The 16560-nt window shown below is 47.6% G+C and overlaps 2 protein-coding genes and 1 long non-coding RNA gene across 3 annotated transcripts in view; all 3 read right to left on the bottom strand.

Moving 5' to 3' along the window:
- The window catches only part of NRF1 (nuclear respiratory factor 1), a 72862-nt gene extending 61605 nt beyond the window's left edge, over nt 1-11257 (bottom strand). Inside the window, exon 1 of the mRNA XM_069801481.1 lies at nt 11217-11257. The gene's annotated coding sequence lies outside the window, so the exon portion shown is untranslated. The remainder of the gene's footprint in view (nt 1-11216) is intronic.
- Nucleotides 2012-11917, bottom strand: LOC138688914 (WAS/WASL-interacting protein family member 3-like). The gene is made up of 2 exons (XM_069801482.1): nt 11223-11917; nt 2012-2389 (listed from the first exon to the last, which is right to left on the bottom strand). Exons 1-2 carry the CDS (start codon nt 11598-11600, stop codon nt 2246-2248), a joined length of 522 nt encoding a protein of 173 aa, XP_069657583.1. The 5' UTR covers nt 11601-11917; the 3' UTR covers nt 2012-2245.
- A 68-nt stretch (nt 11918-11985) lies between these two features.
- On the bottom strand, nt 11986-16447 carry LOC138688917 (uncharacterized). The gene is made up of 3 exons (XR_011327687.1): nt 16312-16447; nt 15533-15705; nt 11986-12184 (listed from the first exon to the last, which is right to left on the bottom strand). It is a non-coding gene; the product is annotated as an uncharacterized lncRNA (long non-coding RNA).
- Between the last annotated feature and the right edge of the window lie 113 nt (nt 16448-16560).

The raw sequence follows: 16560 nt of genomic DNA, 5'->3' as shown, positions 1-16560 counted from the left end.
TCCTCATCCTAAAAGCCCGCTGTAGCACGTAAGGTAGACCACACCGCCCCAATTTATTTTAAGAACTACCAACTGTTTGCAGCGGCAACAGCTCACCCGCCTGCCTGCCACAGTGACCATCGGCACTGGTGTCATCTCGTGAGAGGGAGGGATCTAAAATACCTTCGATGATGCAGGCCAATGTGATGTTTTTTCAGTTATACTTCATATATTCAATCAGATTAAAAAGCACTTCCTATGCACTTAGTACATAAGAATCTTTTATTTGAAAAGGTATTTCAAATTTCTGACTCTACGTCTAGATAAACTCCAAATTCCCTGCAAAGACAGCCTGGAATAATTCGTAAGTGAAAACCGATCCAGCAAGAAATAAATCATTTGCCATTTACCAATAAAATCAAATCCTGTTTGAGTGTAATTATACCTTTGAAATTTTCTGGTACTGCTTTTTGCTATTCTGGCACAAAGCCCTCTTATGCATTTTTTAAAGCATCCTGATACAGTTGGTTTCTAATCAGCAGATGTCAATGGTTATACTAACCATGAAGAACTAACCTCATTCGGAAACAATGGCAACACAAACCAAGAGATCGTACACTGTGATTTTCACACGGAGCCATGACTGAAATCACTGGTGTTCATCAAACCTCATTAATCTTGAGAGATGTGTGTCTACCCTCCAATTAGAACAGCCAGAAATGGTCTGGTTTTGATAGCTCCTGAGATGGTCTGAATTAGAGGAGCTGCCAACCTCCAGTTGAGGGGATGATTAGAAGACAACCTCTAACAGAGGAGAGACAGCCAGTCTTGGCTTGGTGCTGTCCTGGTTGCATTTCTCCTCTATCTGGGTCAACGCTGGCTGGTACCTGGAAGCCACATCTCATGCAAAGATGTCCATCTCCCAGCCAGGCCTGACTCACACAGGCGTGGAGCTCGCTCGCAGCGTTTCCTGACGATGCTGGTTAAGAAACCACTTCTAGGCGAAATCTGAGATGGCTTCTGCGAGTGCAGCTTACAACCGAAAGCACATGGGAAAGCCCCCATCTCCCATCACTCGGCTGCATCACGTTCCAACACGCGAGACCCAGACCTTCTCCTGGTCTTTACTCCACGGGGAGAAAAGAAAGAGGATGTTCACATCCTCCCTAGCAGGTGGTTTCAGACTGCCGATAGCAGAGATTTAGCTCTTTCCATGAGGTCCACCTGTCACGTTGCATTGGCGTCTGTCACTGATTAAATATTATTCGTTAATTTGCCTTCAGGATAAATTTGATACTGTTCTTGTATAAAATTGTGCCTAGAGGGAATTACCACTGCAGGTCTGATAAGGAAATAATGCTACTCACCAGGGGCAAGATTGATTAATATCTATCTTACCACAACTCGTTTAAAACGCACATTTAAATCCCCAAATCCTATTTTTCCATGGCTGTGGAAAAAGTCTTCCCTTGCTCATGGAGAGAATTTGCTGGCCTACACTTCAATCCAATAAAAAATGGGTTTTTTCTGGTGAAGCGTCTGTCACTCTGGAAGCTGTGCAAGGTTTTAGATGGGACTGACTTTCCAGGACCCGAGACATTGCCTCCTGTCAGCAGCAACAGCTGATACCCTGCACAAAGGCAAGATAAGACATGCTAGTTTACACCTCTCCTATCAAGATTGAAGCGAACATCTCATTTCACGCTGGCTCACAGTGGCACATGGATGGTTGCCGCTTGTCGGCAGAGCCGCAGTAACTCAAGCACTAAGAGGAACTACAGAAACTAGCTCTCATTCCACAGCGTCCTCCTGTGGCATAATATTAGTATTATGATCCTTTTAATTAGGATGCAGGAAAATTCCCTATGCTACCAGTCTCAGCATGAAAAGACCTAAAATAAAATTGATTCTAGAAAACAAAACCAAAACCCCTTCTATTAATGTGCTCTTTTATCAGCATTTCACATAAAAGAGGAAACACATCACACTGCAGGAAAAACTTCACACACAGAAAGTCTGGAAAAGAAACAAATAGGATTTTACACATATTTATTAGGCATAAAACCTCCTATTTGCTGCTGAAATTTCTGCTGAAAGCCACCATTTGGTGACGTGATAGGACATTCATTTCATGACATACGATGCAATTTGCAAGGGTCCTTTTCGCAGCTTAACTTCACATACTTAGCACCAAACACCAGCAGAAACCTACAGGCTGAAGGTAAGGATGAGGTGGTTTCTACTTGAAGACTCTTCTCAGGCTTCGTCACAAAGGAGATGGCGACCGCAGGGAGGACTTCACCGCAGCGCTCCACCCAGCTGCACAAGGCGAGCTGGAGCAGATGCCTGGTCTCCCTCCTGCCCAGGCCAGCAGGAAGCAGAAGCAGCACATTGGAGAGAACATGAAGGTCTCCAGGAAAAAAAAAAGAAAAAAAAAAAGAAAAAAGAAAAAAAAAAAAAAAACACAAAAAAAACCAAAAAACCCAACCAAAACCAAAACACTTTTAAACTACCCCAGCAGCTGAAATGGGCTGGACTGGCTGCCAAAGCAGTTTCTCTTCAGTTGCTTGCCTCAACCAGAGCAACGGTAGCTCACACAGAAAGCATAGCATGTACATGCAGAAGGACTCCACTTTTTTTTCCAAATTTTAAGCAATTCACATAAGCTAAAAGAAAAAAAAAAAAAAAGTACTACAGTGGATCAGTCCTCCCTATGAAGACACCAAGAAAAAGGTTAGCACATATTCAGTGTTCAGAAACCCATGGGAAGGGCATACCACCACATCCCGGCCCATGTCAGCCAGCGAGTGTAATCCAAAACTGGAAGTCAAACTACACCGTAAAATCGTAAACCACAGGGTGGAATTCTCATTTAGCATTCCCGTGCTTCCCCCCAGGCTCTGCAGGTTTCACATTAAGCATTTGGGGTGCGATACACAGAGTTGACTCTCCCTTACCAGTATCCACCAGTAACACGTGGGGCAGAACATTCTTCCCTAAGTTTTCTGCAGGATATGTAGTCTGACATGAGTCTAGGAAACATAATGTATGATAAATGGCATTCTGAAAGATAATACTTTGTCAACTTACACATTCCTTGACTTTAAATAAAGAACCACACAGAAATCCCAATTTCAAATTATTTTACTTTCTGGACATAGCCCAGAAGTCATTTCAACAGTGTGAAGCGAGTTAGTCATCTCTAGCTGATACAGCTTTTTTAATTAACACACAAAGTGGCCTTTTAAGAATTACTAACCCAATAAGCGCAACTGCCGAGAGAGCTGCTATTTGCTGATCGCCAACAGCATTCCTGGCACTGCACAAAGGCACAGCCCTCGCCCCAACAGGATTACTGCCTAAAAGACAGAGCGCAACCCTAGCTGGCTGCATTAAGGTGCAAATGTTCCCATTTTTAATCCTCTTTTATCGAGAGAGAGGATTAGTGGTTATGCTGGACTACCACAGAAAAACATAATGGAAGCGTGTTTTACTGAGGGATTCGAGCGAGAGGGTGGCAATGTGACACACCACAGCCTTGTCTAGACTGAGACTCAGAGGTGTGAAGTATCCCGTTAACTGCAACACCCAGCACGGACAAGGTCTGCTGTCTTCAGCCTTGGCTAGATGCATCACCTTAAGGACTTGGTCCTCAGGTCGCTTTAATTCAACCGATTTAGCATATGGTAAAGGCAGTTGACGCAGCCCTAACCACGTGTAATTATCTAACTTCCACCTTAAAACGGCAAGCCTGGCCCACCCCTCATTGATGGTTCTGTTAATGATGCAGTCTTCAGAGAGATACTTAATACGGTCTGGTTGATACTAAACCCAGCATGAGTTATACCAGTATGACTGTAGCTGGTTTTAGGAGGGGTGGTGCCACCTTAGCTGGATGAAGAAGGGTACAGGTATTCAACCTGTGTAGGCAGAAGGTCCCAGGCAATTGCCTAAGTAGTGATGAGTTGTCCCAGACCACAAAAAAAACCCCCAAAAACCAAACCTAAACCAAAAAAAACCACAAAACGCCAACTCTCCTCTTGCAGTTCTATACTTTTACACTTTTAATTCATTTGCCCTCCGATCCTGCAACACATACTGAAACCCTCTATGTCATGAGCAGACAGACAGATTAGGAATCCAGGCCATTCTGTCTTCCAGAAAAAAAAAAAATGAAATCCTGTAGGGAAAATACACACTACAATAGCATTTGTTTTCAAGATCTTATTCTACCTAAGTTTGGGGTTCTTTTCATACAGCTGTTTAAGAGGAGAGGTTGTGCATTCACAGGTCTGCAGACAGCCTCTGATGTCAACTACCATACATGCATTCACATGAGGAAGAACTGGGGGATTCTCCTCCAGGCTCACAAAAACAGGCGTCTCTGGTTACCCTGCGGGACCCTTTAGGGCATCTGAGGTGACAGAGTACAGCGAGGCTCGGTTCAGTGCCAGTAAAAAATGGGATACCTCCTCCCCTTAGCACCTGGAACTGGGAAAAAGGAAAGGACAGGTTCCCTCCCAACCGTTTCCTGCGGTTCAAGAACACGTCTGCTTGCCTGCCGCACAAGACTGCAGATGAGGAGGAAAAAGTCTCCAGCAAAACCACTGGAAATTAATGAGCAAAGACCCTGAAAAGGGAAAGCGTCACCTCTGTAAACGAAGCACCAGGCATATGAGAAAATCCAGTGCACGTTACATTTGCAGCTGCGTATTGTGCAGGATTAAGATTTGTGTTTTCTGGAAAAAAAGTGCATCTACAGCCCAACTAGATCAAAGAGATTTGCCTGCAAGTTATTTAAGTCTTAAGTAACTGCACGCTGGATTTAACTGCTGGTTCAAACATTTTTCTCTCCAGAATTGACAAAGAGCCTGTTAAGCAGGCCACTGTGTTCTCCAAGCATACTGCTTAGTACTCAGCTGTCTTCCACACGGGCAAAACTGAACACTCAAGACCCAAGCCATTTGTTAAAAGACGAAGCAGGTTTATATCACACACAGGAGTACATCCACTAATACTCTTCTTACTAAGCAGTTATTTCCTTCTATCTTAGTTTGAGAAGGGGCATAGGTCGGTATGGCTTACAGGAATACTACTCTACCAGATTCTCAAACTTCCCACGCATGTGGAGAACATCTGAGATTGAGCCATCACAGTTTTCCCATCCTGACCCACCTTAAGTCAGTGCTCAGGTGGGGCTTTTCCTGCTTTGAATACACAGCACAGTAGCAAATCCCATGGGAATTCAAAGTTTTCAGAGTTCCTGCAACGCACAACCATGTATTTGAAAATGATTGTACACTGAAAATGGACCATGAATTTTTATTTGCTGCTACATTTTGTACTTTAGGTGTCTTTCACATTTCTTCACCACCACCTCCATCTACATATGCTTCTCATTATCAGGGTTTAAGTATTACAGCTATCACAGGAACATACACCATTTCCTTCTCAAGCAAGAGACCCAATTTACTGATTTACCTGCCAATTGCCATCAATACTCATGAAGCAGAAATAATAAGCCTGGAAAAAACTAACTTGCAACCCAAAGCAACTATGAGAAGAGCTTCGAATCAGCATGCATTTTCTAGGGAGCAAAGGGAGAAGGACTCTTTGAAGTCCCTTCTTTTTCAAAAGGGAAACCAGGAGTTAAAGGGATTTCTTTGTGCCCAAGAAAGCGGCTACAGAAGCAGCAGCAAGAGACTTTAATGGCTGACAGCAGTAATAAACTTACGGGGGGAAGAATTAATTTACACACCATTCCTCTCTAGAGGATGTTGCAAGGTAAATAAAGCATGGAGACTCAGGGGGTGTGGTCTTGCAAGTATTTTTGACCCAGACTATGGGGAAGTTTTCCAAGCCTCGAAGTCATCCCCATTTGATTACTTTAATTAGATGGTTATGTAATAAACAGTGGGAGGGACTCAGTTTCTTTTGGACTGCATTTCTTGATCACGCTGGTTACAAGAAAGAAGCATGCTCTATAAATGAAAATATACTTTTATGTTTTTCTGCTTATGTATTTGAAGTCAGATGAATTTTGTAACAGTACTGAAAAAGTTGAGTTACCCTCCAAGTCGCTATCAGTCTGCAGCATCTGAGCAATCCATTTATTATTTATAGGCAATACAGACAGCACACAGAGCAAACAGATAAAAAAAAAAATCACACATCTGCCTTATACACAGCCTCACAGAGGCAGAAAGTAATCAACACCCAACAAAAGCAATACCAGTGAGGAAGCAGAGGTTCAGAGCCCAGCACCAAGAGCAGAACACACCTCACCATGCTCCATGCGGAGGAGACACCTGCCCTCATCCTCCAGCACAAAAACAGGCTCTATTACCCACTGAAAGCAGTATGGTCTCTAAGAAAGGATAAAAAACAGCAAGAAAAGGAGATGCTGGACTTCCCAACCCTATAGAGCTAATGCTTGGATGGAATACACCTTCCATCATAAGCATCCTAAGAGTCTTTGTACAGCTGCATCTTTCTTATAGGAGGGGAAAAAAAACCCCCACAAAACCAAAAACCCACCACGTTATTTCATTGACATCAAAACGTCAATGCGCATCAGGACGCCTATCACTCTCCTACGTTCTCCACCAAATATAGCCTCCACCTCCCCATTTTCTATCTGTCAATAGAAGGGACTCCTTCTTGGAGTTTGGCAGGCGACTCATCCACAACAAAACCAGAGCAGCCTCAGATAGAAATCCTTCCCATAAAGCTAAACACATCAGGTGATCTCCAAAACAAAGTGGGCGTACAGCCTTGATTACTTGGCCATCCTCTCCCAGCTGCCCCCTTACTAACAATCCTGGTGAAAACACAAGGTCTGGTCCTAGTTAGAAACTGTACTATTCCCAAAAGGATAACAGGCTCTGATGTCTCCTAGTGAGTGGTGCCATTGCACAGGGAGGAAGGACTCCAGCCAACCTTCCCAATGGGACCAGCAACCGGTTCAACCCCACCAGTTTTTGGGACAAAGCAAAAGCAACAGGGCCGGAATCAGCAAAACACCACAACTATTGAACCCTGTTGCAATTGCTGCAGTGGATACAGAATTGACCTGGATTCTCCCCAAAGCAGGATGGTGGCTGGATGGTCCAGGTTTAGCCTAGACAGGTGAGAGGTTCCTGCCACCCATGGAACAAAGCCCTGGCAGCCTGCACGACTCCAGACCTTAAAACCTTTCTCCATGCTCCATTGCTAATGGTACAGCCTTGACATTGGAAAGCAGTGAGAGTTTCTGGTGGAAGCTTAAGTTTCAGGTGGAAGCAAAGAGAAGATGCTAGTAATGTTCAGCATTTTATGGTTTGCAATACTTGAAAAACAGGATATATTTACCTGGTTTAGATTCACACACAGAACGAGCTGATGAAGAGATTCACAATAGCTGACACACAAGTGACGAACAGATCGGGGCAAGGGCATGTATCTGCATTCAACAGTGGGAATGTGAGAAACTATTAAACTGATCCTCTAACAAACAACTGCATTCAAAACCGTAAGAGGATGGATTACCTTAAAACACGGAAAAACATTGCCCCAGCACCGAGAGACTGTGCTAGAGACTGCATGCCACTTGACTCCTTCACATGGAGGGTCTTCAGTGGTTCATGAGACTTTCAGCAGGACAAGCCTTACTGAAGATCCAGAAGAGCACGATAACCAGCAACAGAGCTCTGAATCTGGTGTGAAAACTAAACCGGAGTAAGTGGAATCTTTTATCCTTAATTTTGATTTACAGTTGGCTGTAGCCAGTCCTAATTTTAGACAAGCATGCTTAACAAGTGGCTATGTATCAAACAGCTAATGAAGTTCATTAGGGGAGAGCCGCATGAGTCACAAGTATCCGCTTCAAATGCCACCTCAGCACCATTTTCATCTTTCTACTACAGTAACTACTACATAGTAAAAGTAAGATCCCCACCATGCAGCACAAGTTATTTACAAAGATCAAGGGGTGTATTTTAAAATTATTTTATTAAATAACTCAAGCTGGATAATCAGTAATACAAAAAAAAAATCTCAACTGTATTATTTTCCTATGTATCTACTTCAGAAGCAGCATAAGAAAGACAAGAGGCTAAATTTTACAGTACCTCTTGCACTGACAATCATCAACATCAGCTGATTTCTACTGACAGCATGCAATGTTCTTATGTATTAAAGTCTGTATTAAATTTTCTTGGTAAAAGGGATACAGGGGCACGGCAGAGTCACTGCACTCTGCTTCCTTCCTAGAGGATACTTTTCCAGATCAGAGGAGGGTAAGGCAAAAAAATAGTGATTCCCAAAGCCTTCAAGAGACGGAGAAGCTGCATGGAAATCTCCCTCAGCGGGTAAATGAAGAGCAGGTGGAAGCAGTAATGGAAATATTCCCAGAGCATGTACATGCACATGGCAGCATAAGTTTGACATGATGTAGCCTAGAAGCAAGGTTTACAATAAAGGAGGCCCCAGTGCTCCCAACCTGGGCTCCTGCAGTCATTTGTGGTTCTTTATTTTCACTTACGAGGCTGAAATCTTCCAGCTTGAGCTTGCCAGAAGTGAAACTGGCTGGTTTAAGTCTAAGAAAAGATGATTCAGGCTCCTGAATGACAGAAAAATTATGAAATTCCAACACTTGAAGTAGTCCTCATGCCAAAATACCTGTAGTCTGAAAGCTGACATCTGTGCAGCCAACCAATCATGGGGCTTTTGTCCAGGAAAGGTGAGACAATTAATCGAAGTGCAATATTACAGCGCATAAAACCCCTGCATGGCGAATGTTACTCAGAAACAAAGTGGCCTTCACTCACTGTTAGCTTAATCCTCAAAGAGTTTACGCCACACATTTTCCCGATGGAGCTATAGAGAAGGGCAACCTCCAACCAACACGGCACACACTAGGGACTCTCGCTGGTATAGCTGTTTTTTGCCAGGACGGCTTATCTCCTTCTGGGGTCAGGGTATTTGTTGTTCTGGCACACCAGGCAGCGCAACCGGGATGGCACGATCCACATCCACAACACAAACTCGCATCAGGGTAACTCATATGCTCGTTACACAGAGCACGGCCAGGCCAAGTTACCTCCAAAGGAGCATCCGTGCAGCAAAACAGGTATGAAGTGAAAACGCCGCGAGTTAATGGGGTCCGCAGAAAGATTTTGATTCAACAGAAAGACCACTTTCACTGCTCCACGCCAAAAATCATATTGCCTACATAGACGCGAACACTGGCTCTATCCAGGCTGCCAACAAACGACACTTTACAAGACCTGTGCTTCATTCCACCTATATAACGTGAGCGTACATCAGGCCACACACTTTGTAAAGCGCAGATGCTATTGCGGTACATGAAATTGTAAGACCTGCACAAAACACGTACTGGATGAGGCAGAGGGTTCCCCAGCTTGCTGTATTTATGGCCTGTGCGTTAAGAGCCCATGCCTCGTTCACCATAAAGCCTGTACAAAAATGATGTGAGACTTCTGAAAAACAACTTGCGATACAATAAAATACAATAAAAAACAACTGTGACACCCTATAAAACAGTAAGCACGTGTAGAAAATTACGTAAGCATATGAGATTATTTAATTACTCACTACACTATAACACTTATCCATGACGGACAAGATTAAAGCCCTGAAAAAAGAGTTAATATAATCATGACCTTTCCAAAGTTACCATCGTCATATACGGCCTTTTTCACCCTCCATGAAAAAAAACTGTTGCTCCCAGTTTTATCACAGGCATGAAAATCTAAATTAAAAAGATGAACAATTTCTCTCTCATCTATTTCCCCAACACTAAGGCATTACAAGTTGAATATAGCAGGTTTTAAAAATGAGCAACTGTGATGCAGATGAACTAGAAGACAAGGTAATGCTACTGCTAAAGGGAGGATGGAGACAAGTTGCCATGATGTCACGAACAAAACTCTGAAAAATAACAATTGCACACAGCCACCACAATGCTGAAAATACTCTCACCGTGTCCAGGACACGGGAAGAGAGTCTAAAACCATGCTCGGACAGCAGAAAGGCTAACGCACTAGAGACAAAAACCAGAACAGCAATACCCTTCCTAAGATAAAAATCCTGAATTCTGGAAATAAGGAAGATGGTTCCAGCGGAGGAGGAAAAAAAATAAAAGCAGAGATCCAAATCTCAAAGAGGTGCACAGAAAACATCTCCCCACGCTATGAAAATTATCTGTAGCTGCAAGAAAGCTAGGACTTAGTAACCCCACGCATATGAAGACTTTTGAGCCGAACACTTCTGCCCTGTAATTATTATTTACACTAACAAGGTTCTGAGCACCTCAGTCACGAACCAGGTCTCTCCTGAGCCAGATGTTGTATAACCCCAGAACAAAGAGACACGACTTATACCCCCTTTTGGGCATATTAGAGTGGGAAGAAAAAATAATAAAAAACATTCTGCTTGCGTGATTAGCAGCATTTAAACTCGCTGCCCTGCCAGCAGCAGCCCCGCTCCCCAACTCATATGCAAAAGGGCAGCGCCGGCCCAGGACGCTGCCACAAGGCATCCATTTGCAATCAGCAAAAGGAAAATTAAAAAAAAAAAGACGGAAAAAAAAGGGGGGGGTGGATAAAAGGGGGAAAGAAAGGAAGAAGGCAGAAGAAAAGCCCCGCAAATGGCTGCAGCCGCGACCCAACTTCCCTCCCCACAGCGGGACGGGCTCGTAGCGGGGCCGGAGCAACCTGCTCCCGCAGCCTGCCACAGCCGCCTCGGCCCGACGCGTGGGCCCGGGGCCGGCCCGCAGCGGCCTCCCCCTTTCCCCCTTCTTTCCCCCCGGTGTGTGTGTGTGTGTCTGTGTGGAGGGAGGGAGCGGAGGGCGGGAGCCCGGTCCCCTCCTCGGGGCACCCGCGGCCGGGAGAGGCCCCCGGCGCCCCGCAGGCCCCGCAGCTTCCCCCCCCCACTCCTCCTCCTCCTTCGGCGGCCGGGCGGGAGCGGGCCGCCACGGGGCCGCGCTCCACCATCGCCGCCGCCGCCCCCCCCACCACACACACACACACACACACACACACACTCTCTCCTTCCCTCCCTCCTTCCCTCCCTCCCCAACCCCGCCGGCGGGGCCTAGCGCGGCCTAAGGCGTCCCCGCGGCGGCGCTGAGGGGAGGCGCGGGCGCCGGAGCCGGGGGTGCCTGGGCGGCCGGCGGGGGCCCCCGCGTTGCTGCGGCTGCGCCGGGCTGGAGGAGCTGGGAGATTGCGCGGTAGGACACTCACCTCAGAGCGGCTGCGCTGCGGCGGGCCTGCGCCGTGGAGCCTCTGCCGGGCTGGCGGTCGGGGAGGGGAGCCGAGCGGGGACGCGGAGCGGCTCGCCCTGAGCCGCCGCAATGGCGAGCGGGAGAGGCGGGGACCGGCGGCGGCGGCGGCGGCGGGAGGAGGCCGGGGGGGAGAGGGAGAGAGGGGGGGGAGGAGGAGGAGGAGGAGGAGGAGGACGACGTATGGCGTCATAGCCCAGCGCCGCCGCCATGATGAGGAGGGCGAGGGAGGCGGCGGCGCCATGTGCGGGAGGTCGGGGCGGCGGAGGGGCGAGGGGGGAGGAGGAGGAGGAGGAGGAGGAGGAGGAGGCGGCGGGGAGCGGGCGGCCACCGGCGCCATGTTGTGGAGGTCGCGGCGCCTCTTCCCCCCCCCCGCCCCTTGGCGGGGAGTGGGGAGCGCGGAGGGGGCGAGGGGGGTGCCGGCGCCATCTTGGGGAGGTCGCACCCATTCGCCCCTTCAGCGAGGAGGTGCGAAGGGGCTTCGGGCGGCGGGCGGGAGAGTCCTGAGGAGACGGCGGGGCCGGGCAGAGGGATTCAGCCTGGCCTGCCCTGGACCTGGCGCCTCAGCCAAGCGGGCTGCGGTCCCGGTCACGTTTTTCTGTGGAAAAAGCCCGTTTCAAACCATCCCAGTCTGCTGCTGGGCCACAGCTTTCCCGCCTGCACACCGCCGTGTACCGCCCTGGTGGTTTTGGGGTAGGAGAAACCATATTGCTGAGCTAATCTGGTTTGTTTTTTTTTTTAAAAAAAAAGAGATCTAAATAACACGTCGGGAGGCCGGCGGGGTGTGTGAGAGGCCATCTGTTTGTAGCTGTAAATCTTTGCCCACTCCCGGTGAGGGCTGCCGGCTTGAAGCAGCTGTGGCTCCTGCGCTGGAGCTCCTCTGAAACACAGCTTGGTCTTGCGCCAAGGGGACGGGTGTCCCTTCTGCACGTAAGAAAATGGTAGCAAGACCGTTAGCGGTCTGACCACCTGCTTTCTGCCCCAAACACAAACGTACCCCACAAACCCTCTCGTTCCCCTTGCTGCCCGGTGGGTATCGATGAGCTGAACTCGGCTTTAGCCCCTCTAATTACCCTTCTTGGTATGTGGAAGCTAATGATTTCTTGTATTACTGTTTCAGGGCTGAGGGACGTCTATTAGGCTCGCAGCCTTGTTCTGGGGGGAAGGTGTTCACGTTTGAAGGCTGTTGCTGTCCCCAAGCAGCCTAGGGTTTCAGTTGGAACCTGAACTACAAAGGAGGAGGAGGAGGATTTAAAACACAGAGGGAAAAGGAGATGAGGGAAATAATAAAAATGGGTATAAATCTGTGTTTTGTAGGAGGGAGTCTTAAGAAAGGACTTGACGTCTGATGTGCTGAAGTTGTCAAATTTAAGATGTTTTCCCCACACCTAAAGAATGACATGGAAAATACAATGAGAACAGGTACTAGGAGAAGAATTAACAGAAGCTGGTTAAGAGCAGCCTGGAAAGCAAAATATTTTCATTGATATTTCTTCATTAAGGATCTTACGTGCTTATTATGCACTCTGTGCTAAAGATCTGGTGGATCAAAAATTCAATGGACTTTTATATTAGAGTAATCTTAATTTTTTTAATTTTTTTTTTTTTGCGTAAAATGTATGTAATTTGTTTCGTTCAGGGCATCAGCCTACCATCTGTGCCTAGTAGAAACCTATTCCGTGGGTATGTCACTGTACTAAAAATGATAAAATTTTTGTCATTATACTAATATCCACTACTGGGATTTTACAAATTCCCTTGAAGCATGCAGTACCAGTCCCTGTAAAAGGGGATGCGTCCTGCGTGCCTGCCAGCTCACAGCACTCGGCAAATTCACTCATAGTCAGGCAAATACAGAAAATAAATAGCTTCATCTGATAGGTGGAATGAAACATGGCCCCCAATTTTTTCTGTTGACAAATAGAATAAAGCAAGAGTAGATGACTTCTTAGGGCAGGAAGTGATGACCATACTATACCCATCTGAAGATGGAAGAATATGGAAAGCACAGTATGGAAAAATGCTAATTGGTGTGCCTCGTCTGCAGAGCCACCCGAGGCAATTGGCATGCACGTCAGGTCAGCTCAGGATTGACTGTCCACTCTGCAGAGGCACACTCCAGTTGTTGCTTCCGCAGTGCCCCTGCATTTTGGGGGGGGATCTTTGCTATTACTTGCACACTCTCAGAGCACGTTGTGGGGAAAATAACACCTCTGCTTTTCACGTGAATGTTATCTTGGCCCGCAGACTCAATCACTCTGAGTTTTGGATGGTCTGGACTTCTGTCATTGGCCTCCCATAGGTAGGAAATGTGGATCCAGGCCAAATGATGACTTATGCCAGTTGCTGAGATGAATGTAACTTTTGCTGCAGTGCCATGAAGGTGTTTTGGCTGGGGCTTGCTGCTCCTTGAAGACGGGAGTGCCTTGCCAGCGCAGGCAGACATGTGGTGGCAGCTGATGCGGACTGTAACAGCAGTGGAATTCCCTTGTGCCAGTCAGCAGTTTTGGAGCAGGGCCACAAGCACCGAGACCTGGGGCCATGCCACCCGGCAGGCTTGGTATAACCCACAGTGACCCAGAATCTCTGCAGGAGGAAGGTCGCTTCCTGGTACATCACAGGAAGGTAGTTTTAGATGAGCCACCAAGAAAATTCCATAGTGGTAGGATGTGATAATACTGAAAGAGCTTTGGGACACTGGAATCTCCCCCTCTGGAGGTTTTAAGAACAGGTTAGACAAAATACCGCTCAGGAATGCTGTAGGTAGAGTTGCTTGTGCCTCAGGGAGAGAGAGGGATGACATGATGCCTCGGGGTCCCATCCAGGTGCATATTTTCAAGGCCACATGTGGCTAATTGGTTTGGAAAGGGCAGATCAAACCATGGGCTTGTGAAATTGCACATGTATGAGTCAATGGCTGTTGAATGTGCTGGGACTGTGGCTGGCACACGTGCTTGGTTTTTTTTCACCCCTCTCAAAGTGCTCTTAGTTATGTGAAGAGAATGTGTGCACGGGACCAAAGCCTCTCAGCAGGGAACAGCGTGGACATTTGTTTGGGATGTACCAGGAAAGTCCTCCAGAGAGGCAAGATTTCCCAGTGTGAATAAACTAACTCTTTCTCTTTGAAATACTGAGCATCAGCACATGTGTCTCCAGGTTCTCATGGAGATCCAGACAGCGCTGTGTCATAGACCTGTAATCCTACATGAATGTATTGGGTTTGCATGGCAAGGCTTTGGTAGTGGGGAGGTTACAGGGGTTGCTTTTGTGAGAAGCTGCTAGAAACTTCCCCTATGTCCGACAGAGCCAAGGCCAGCCGGCTCCAAGACGGACCTGCCGCTGGCCAAGGCCGAGCCAATCAGTGACAGTGGTAGTGCCTCTGTGATAAAATAATTAAGAAGGGGGAAAAAAAAGTTGCTGTGGCACAGAAACTGCAGCCAGAGAGAGAAGTGAGAACATGTGAGAGAAACAACCCTGCAGACACCAAGGTCAGTGCAGAAGGAGGGGGAGGAGATGCTCCAGGCGCCGGAGCAGAGATTCCCCTGCAGCCCGTGGGGAAGACCATGGTGCGGCAGGCTGTCCCCCTGCAGCTCAGGGAGGTCCACGGGGGAGCAGATCTCCACCTGCAGCCGGGGGAGGACTCCACGCCGGAGCAGGGGACGAGTGATGAGTCCAGCCCCTGAGGAGAAAGGAGCAGCAGAGACAAGGTGTGATGAACTGACCCCAGCCCCATTCCCTGTCCCCCTGTGCTGCTGACAGGGGAGGAGGTAGAGAATTTGGGAGTGAAGTTGCGCCCGGGAAGAAGGGATGGGTGGGGGAAAGGTGTTTTAAGATTTGGGTTTATTTCTCATTACCCTACTCTGGTTTGATTGGTAATAAATTAATTTTCCCCAAGTTGAGTCTGTTTTGCTCTTGACAGTAATTGGTGAGTGATCCCTCCCTCCTTGTCCTTATCTCGACCCATGAACCTTTTGTTATATTTTCACCCCCCTGTCCACTTGAGGAAGGGGAGTGATAGAGCAGCTGCATGGTGCTTAGTTGCTGGCTGGGGTTAAAACACGACAGTGAAGAGGGTTGGGAAAAGACTAATTGCTAGTACAAATGCACATTTGGCCAACAGAAGGATAGGGAGCCTGGCTTGCGCACCCATGGGAATGCCAGGGGCTGGTTAGGACATGCAGTATCCAGCATTCAGGGAAAGATGGGGGAGTAACGATGATGCACTGTGGGGGAAGGGAGCTCCAGTGACAACGCAGGCCCAGAAAGGTTTACCTGTCCACATCCTGGGTCTGGGAAGAGAAAATGTGGAAGGGGTAATGCAACGACCGTGTTAGCAAGGTACCAGCTGGATGTGTTGGCTTAGGTGCAGTGAGGCCGTGGGAGAGAGGTCAGAAGACCACGTACAGGCCGTTTTAGCAGATCACCTTGTCTTTGGTCGGTGACTTCTGGGACAGAGCAAGAAAACAGATGAGTAAGAAAGAAGGATTGCTTAGGAAAAGATGCACAGGAAAGCATAAAGGGAATGGGAGTGTCTGGGTCAATTAGCTGGCGCTGCTTTGTGACATGGGTGGGTTATTACCAGCAGTGTAAGTGGCTTCTGAGCTTCGGCCAACAGCCTCAGACAGGTCTGGCCTGAAAGTGCCACCAGCCTTGGGTCACAGATTTTGTGTGTTTTCAGGTGCCGTGGTAGGGTCCATGCACAAATAAGAGCCCTAGCTCCAGTGAAGGTTTTTCTTCCGTGGGAGCATGGCTGCATTACAACTGGGAGGTTTGCAAGAGTGAAAAAGTACTACTGACTTTTAGGGACCAAAAATGGAGATTGTGCTTTCATAAGGGGATGAGTCACAGGCCCTTGCCGGTGTATTTAGCGTATCTCATAGACGAGGGCAATCCAACGCATTGCTCCTGTCAGCTAAGCCAATGCGGGCAGGAGGGAGATTTCTCCCAAAAAGTGTTTTGCAGACACAAGCGTAGCTTTAGGACTTCCCGAACACACCAACTCTAGCTTATTTTTATGACAACAGACATTACAGCAAACAAGAATCTGTTACCTTCCTGGGTTTATATGGGAAGGCTGCTCTCCGGCGTGCTGGAGATGAAGGAGCTGCACGTGGTTGTGCAACAGAAGACACGTTCCTGGCAGCAATTCTCTTCAGGGTCTGCTTGCCACAAAATGTCCTAGCTGCCTCAGAGTTAAAACATCTGCTGCCTGCTGGCACTTATTGGCTGCCTTTGCTTGCAAGAGATGGAAGAGGTGGAATCCCAGCCACTTGGCATCTTGTATCAGGGGAGAAAAAGTG

Source organism: Haliaeetus albicilla, chromosome 14, assembly GCF_947461875.1.
Source record: "Haliaeetus albicilla chromosome 14, bHalAlb1.1, whole genome shotgun sequence".
NCBI classification, from domain to species: Eukaryota; Metazoa; Chordata; class Aves; order Accipitriformes; family Accipitridae; genus Haliaeetus; species Haliaeetus albicilla.
The sequence above is the reverse complement of the archived record's forward strand: the minus strand, read 5'-3'. Positions and strand labels throughout refer to the sequence as shown.

Coding starts and splice junctions, on each gene's coding strand:
- LOC138688914 (XM_069801482.1), bottom strand. CDS start 11,600: ATGGCGCCGGTGGCCGCCCGCTCCCCGCCGCCTCCTCCTCCTCCTCCT. Junction 2,390..11,222: donor CGCAGCGCAGCCGCTCTGAG/GTGAGTGTCCTA, acceptor TTTTTCCTGGAG/ACCTTCATGTTCTCTCCAAT.